This window comes from Henckelia pumila, chromosome 2 (genome assembly GCF_033568475.1).
Source record: "Henckelia pumila isolate YLH828 chromosome 2, ASM3356847v2, whole genome shotgun sequence".
Taxonomy (NCBI): Eukaryota; Viridiplantae; Streptophyta; class Magnoliopsida; order Lamiales; family Gesneriaceae; genus Henckelia; species Henckelia pumila.
The window spans coordinates 8,353,172-8,359,625 of record NC_133121.1 but is presented as its reverse complement, the minus strand read 5'-3'; the positions used below and the strand labels follow the sequence as shown (position 1 = coordinate 8,359,625).

General features: G+C 32.3%; 1 protein-coding gene across 1 annotated transcript; it reads left to right on the top strand.

The window, feature by feature from the left end:
• The first annotated feature begins 1,286 nt into the window (after nt 1–1,286).
• On the top strand, nt 1,287–4,743 carry LOC140883729 (protein trichome birefringence-like 19). The gene is made up of 2 exons (XM_073290308.1): nt 1,287–1,856; nt 3,837–4,743. Exons 1-2 carry the CDS (start codon nt 1,332–1,334, stop codon nt 4,617–4,619), a joined length of 1,308 nt encoding a protein of 435 aa, XP_073146409.1. The 5' UTR covers nt 1,287–1,331; the 3' UTR covers nt 4,620–4,743.
• The last annotated feature ends 1,711 nt before the right edge of the window (nt 4,744–6,454 follow it).

The following is a 6,454-nucleotide window of genomic DNA, read 5'->3' as shown; positions in this document are numbered from 1 at the left end:
CTTATCTCTAATTTTAGTCCTTTTCATTTTACCAATATCATCATTCACGCGAAAACAACCACCGGCTACGGTATTATATATTCTTTTCAAACGACAGATCCATATATAATTATTAAACTAAATCAAATTTGATTTCCTATATTTGATGATATTCGTGTAATTATTTACTTAGTACGATCAAGAAATTATTTTAGTAGACCAACACATTAATTAATATTGATTTTTTAAACATATACAATTTTTATTAAAATGTTAAATCTAGTCTCGTGGTTGACCTATATTATAAACATCTAATCATCTATCCATTTAACCAAAATTTGATATTAGGGGCCCGCAGGGGCATAGGCGAGTTGGTAAGGCCTAAGGTGACGTGGAAAGAGATTCATCAGCGTTGCGGGTTTGATCTTCGTGTGGAGCATATTCACTGCTAAAATATTGTGGGGGTATGCTCTAGGGATTGAGTCATGTTGCTCCCTCCTTCAGGTCTCTGTCGCTCATGCACATCTGTTATGATATCTCACATTGAAATATTAAACTAATAAATAGTTAGTTATAAACTCATGAGGCAACCCCACCCAATAGGCAAGTCTTTTGGGATGGACACCTCATGGGTTTATAACTTAACATTTGGTGTTCTCGTTGAGAGCCGACATAGCGGAAGGGGCGACCTAGGAAAGGGCTACCATCGGATCAGTGTCGATAATTGAAAAAATTATAGGCCAGATTAAGGTGCATGAATGCATGCACTGAATACTGAAAGGTGAGTGAAAGCCGTCTAGAGTAGGCCGCCGCAGACGTCGGCTTCTCAAGGGGTCGACAATGTTATGATATCCCACATTGAAATATTAAACTAATAAATAGTTAGTTATAAACTCATGAGGCAACCCCACCCAATAAACAAGCCTTTTGGGATGGACAACTCATGAGTTTATAACCTAACAACATCCCTTGATTTAACCTCAACATGAGTCAATGGACTCTGACTCATGTGGAATGAGATCTTCTTCGTGGTCAATTCTTTTAGAAAATTTGAGATTAGAGTCATAAATTTATTTTTATACAAACTTTAGTTCGATTTTTTTACTGCAATATTTTCATAAGCAAGAAATGCACGTTTTTTTAACAGTAACTTATATAATATTTTTTTAAAAAGATGAAATAGTAACTTATTTAATTTATTCGGAAAAGAACACAAATTAATTAATTAATTTAAAGAACTAAAATATTAAATATATATATTTTTGAATATATAAATGAAAAGCGGTCAGTGTTCTTGACATTTTGTCATCTCCACCAACTTGGTTTTCTGTGTTCCCGATAAGACTCATTCAATGAAGCTTCAAGCTTCTGAAATTCCCTCAGCAAAACACCAAGCCCGAAAAAGATCCCCCAAATTTCTCCCAACTATACTAATCTCCATCGTCATCTTTTTCACCCTATATTTCCCTTTCTTCCCCAAGAAATTCACTCTTCCTTTCAATATCACAGATTACAGAAAACCCCCGGAGACCACCGTATTCATTCCAGCAGAAGTCGTCGATTACCGGGCCGGAAGCGGCGGCGAATCGGCATCCAGTACGACCTGCGACTTGTTTTCCGGGGAGTGGGTGCCGAATCCCGGCGGCCCGTATTACACGAACACGACATGCCACACGATACAGGAGCACCAGAACTGCATGAAGTTCGGGCGGCCCGACACGGGGTTCATGAAGTGGAGATGGAAGCCCGATGATTGCGAGCTCCCCGTGTTCGATCCGCAGAGTTTTTTGCAACTGATGAAGGGGAAATCTTTGGGGTTCGTCGGAGATTCGGTGGCGAGGAATCACATGCAGTCTCTGATTTGCCTTCTGTCGCGGGTAAGTAATACATCTCCATCTTGCTTACTGGTCGTAATTAATTAGCAATTAATTGGGATCAAGACTTGATTTTTGGGTAATTTCTTGATTAGTTTATTGATTACTGTAAGTATGTTTCGTAGTTATTAGAGCTTAGGAGCTGTAGTTTGATAATTAATTAAGCTTTTATTACAATTAGGAGGAATAATATTACTAATGTGACAAAATAATTAATACTGTCTAATTAATAATACATTTTTAAAATTGCTTGGCTGATTAATATGGCTTGTAACACATGAAATATATATATAAAAGTTAGAGCCGCCCCTTTTAATGTTTCCAATCAAATATCTTTCATCTTATATATTTAAATTAAATTAAATTGTAAACAATATAAAATATTTTTATATGGTTATAATTATTGTAAATGGTATTGACTCTCCATCAAGACAGGATTGGGACGACAAAATAGGAGTACTAATTAGTTGCTAGGTGAAATAAGGGATTATATTGACCAAATGGTGCTTGAATGCCATTAGTTTAAATATTTTACTAACATATATAGGCTTTGGCCTTGCTATATTGATTTTTCCTACTTTATTATGCAAGCCGGCCATCTCAATTCATTCTTATCATAATATTGTAATTAATTACATCCATTCAATTTTGTTTCTATATATAACTTTGTTTGAAATTATAGGAATTTAATTTAGTATATTGGAGGTATTTGGTTAGTGGTTTGTTTCTTGTGCTAAGACGAAATTGTGTTTTAAATATTAAAAAAAAACAATATGTATAAATATAAAGGGCGAGCATGTTTGACTCACCAATAAAATTAATTTAGAGTTATATTAATATGTGGGTATGACCATATTGTGAGTAAGTCTTTATAAATTTCATGCATATATATAATAATTGTTTGTATTTTAGGGTGAATATTTGTCAATAGTCAATACACATACCGTTCATAATTTTCTCAACAGACTCTACATACAAGGAAAAATATATATTTTCATGTGCACGATTTGGATATTATCAAGTGTAGCATGAAATTTCTCCAAGTTATTTCCAACATATATGAACCAAATTGAGCTGAAATTTATTTCTATAAATTTTTAGTGGAGACGCAAAGAAATATTGTACCTTGTAAAATAATAAAACTAGTTAAATTCGATTATATTTTAACTACTATATCACAAAAAATTATGAAAATTTAATTTTTATTAAAAAGAAAGTTTTGGATTTAAGTTATGCAAGTTAAATTATTTAATTACTTAAATTAATTTGTTTTGTAAGTTATAGAATTTAATATCATCCAGTTGTTGGGAGAATCTTTTGCACAATACATGAAAAAAAACCGATCACATGAAACAATAATAAAGTTAAGAAACTTATATAAATATTTCGATTTCTACAATAAACTAAAGGAAAATAGAATTTACATCTATACCATGTTATAAAACATCATATCTTCATAGCAACTATTTTTGTTGTCTTTATTAAGTAACAATCACCAATTTTTTTTTTAAAAATGTTAAATTATTTAAATATTTTTTAAATCTTATCTATACTTTTAAACTTTTAAATAGTTATATCATTCATAATTAAAAAAATGGTTAAAATTCAATAATTTGAAAATAACGAATAATTATTTTAAATATACATCATGTAATGCGTGCGCTTATACTAGTGTGTATTTATATATGTTCATAAATATTATGTCTATAATTATTATTTTTTACGCATTGAGTGAATCATCGGACTAACACAATATTTTATGTATATTAATTAAGGGAAATGTTACAGGTACACATTGAGTTACACATTGTGTTACACACTACACATGAAATTACAAAATTATTTCTCCACTTGATTTGAAAATTTTTTTTCCAAAATACATTAGGGATATTTATGTAATTTCAAGTGCAACGTATAACCCAACATATAACACTCCGTATACATGTAGCATCACCCATTAATTAATTATTTGAATGATGGTAGGTTGTCCGGCCAGTGGATGTCTCGAGGCCAACAGACGAAAACATTCTGTACCAATACACACAATACAATTTCAACATCTCCATCATCTCCTCCCCTTATCTCGTCCGAACAAGAAGATCCGATCCCCACGATATCACCCGCCCTTTCCTTCTCTACCTCGACGAATTCGACGAGGCGTGGACCGCCAAAATCGCCGCCTTCGACTTCCTGATCATCTCCGCCGGCCACTGGTTCTCCCGCCCCACATACTTCTACCTCAACGGCAGCCTCGCCGGCTGCCTCTACTGCGCCGATCCCAACGTCACCCAGATGGCGTCGACCTTCAGCTACGGCCGGGCCTTCCGCACGGCGTTCCGGGCGATCAACGGCGCGGCGGCGGCGGGCGGCTTCAAGGGAGTGGCGTTTCTGAGGACGTTCGCGCCGTCGCATTTCGAGGGCGGGCCGTGGGACAAGGGCGGGGACTGCGTCCGGACGGCGCCGTTTGGGAGGAATGAGAAGGAGATGGAGGGGCATGAGTTGGATATGTATAGGGTACAGTTGGAGGAGCTGGGAATCGCACGGACTGTAGGGAGGAGAACTGGAGTGAAGCTCAGGTTGTTTGATGTTACGAAGCCGATGGTGTTGAGGGCGGACGGGCACCCGAGTAAATACGGGCATTGGCCAGGGGTAAATCAGACAATTCCCAATGATTGCGTTCATTGGTGTTTGCCTGGTCCGATTGATTCTTGGAATGATATGCTGCAAGAGTTGGTGAGAAGAGAAGTGGTACAGACTACGTACTGAATAGCAATTCCATTTAATTATTTAAAAAAAAACTGTGAATTAGGAAATTAAGTTTGAAAAATATTAAAAAAAAACTTGTAAATTAAGTCGGTTTTTAGCTTAATTGATTTGGATTTGATGAAAAGATTTTAGAATATATTTCAAATAACTTCAAGTTCGATTTTTCTAGCTAAATGCATTAAGGTTGAGCTTGGGAGGAATCATGGATTTGAAATATATATTTGTTATAAATCATAAATTCATAATCTTCAAATTCACGCATTTTAGTAATTCATGTGAATTATATCAAGTTTATCTAGTAATGAGGTCATTTGAAATTCATTTTAATCTATATAACTAAAATATATAAATAACTAAGTTATGAATTTAATTTTTTTTTTATGTTTCATTGTTAAGAATAAAATTTTTTCCCCTATTTAAATTATGTAAAATAATATTTTATTATATAATTATAAGAATATATTATAATATATAATAAAAATAATTATGTTATTATTATATTATAAAATAAAGTATTAAATTAGTTAAACTATATAATGATAATTTTATAATATATAATTGATACATCTTCAATAATAATAATAAAAAGCTTATAAATAACTATTATTTTGATACATGTAGTTAAAATATGATTTTTTATTAAAAATAATTTCATTGCATTCCTTATTTATTTCAATAGTACCAATCTTGGAATGAAATAAAATAATAATTCTATTTTCAATCTCATTCCATTTCAAAGTTAATTTCATTCCTACCTTATTCCTTTCCAACATACCAATCATGTCCTTAGTGATAAAATTTTGTGAAATTTTGTTAAAAAAAACTGAGAATTGCTTCCTAAAAGTTCTCTCAAGCACTACCTTTGAAAAAAACAAAAAAATTTACTATTCGAAGGAAACAAAAATATATACATGAAGGAACGGATTAAAATTTTCATCTCGCCTAGTTATATTCATACACCATCCAAACTTTAATGTAAGATTGTTTTCAGAGTGTACGAGTTGTTTGAGTAGTGAGCAATTTGTTAAAGGTCAAGAGCTTGTTTCATCCTACTATAAATGTTGAAACACGCACATGACCAGAGACCAAAACACAATAGAAAAATAATCAGGCTCACGGAAGCAACATTAAACAAGAAAAATTGTATTATACTGATCAGTCGTGCAAAAATATGATGCCAATTATACAAGTTCTTTAAACATTCTTTCATTCATGTTCCAGGTGGGGTTTGATCATAAGACTCAGAAACATTCAAAATATTTTCATTATTGATAGACATGTTACTCTGATTATGGGGATATATTTTAACAAAGGAGGAATGTGATGCCAGTTAATTATATTTCCCCGGCCCAAATTTAATATTGCTACATTGCTACGATAAATCCATTTTTCAAATGTCTTGTCAAATAATTGAGTTAATTAATATTTTTTAAAAAAATTCATATTATATGTCGTAAAATAAGATATGAAATTTATTTTTATTAAAAAAATTAAATAATCAATATATTATTTTGTGATAAAATTTAAAAGTTTGGATAGAATTTTAAGAAATTTAGAACCGAACCAACCAAATCGAACCGAGAATTAGTGGATAAAAATTTTTTGTTAACCTAACCGAATTCACCAAAATATCCGAAGCGGATTTCACATTTCGGCTCGGTTAAAAACCAAAATATTTTCGCTTTTTCAGTTTAACCGAATTGCTGTTTATTTAATTAATTTATTTTTATTCATTAATAAAAAATATAAAAGAATTAAAATATATTAAACAACAATTTAAATATTAAAAATAATTAAAAAAATGATTTTCAATTCGGGAGGGTGAACCGAGCTTA

What these genes read in the sequence shown, in the direction of transcription:
- LOC140883729 (XM_073290308.1), top strand. Translation starts at nt 1,332, where the DNA reads ATGAAGCTTCAAGCTTCTGAAATTCCCTCAGCAAAACACCAAGCCCGA. An exon ending in TGATTTGCCTTCTGTCGCGG is followed by an intron (nt 1,857 to 3,836) that starts GTAAGTAATACA and finishes GAATGATGGTAG; the next exon opens with GTTGTCCGGCCAGTGGATGT.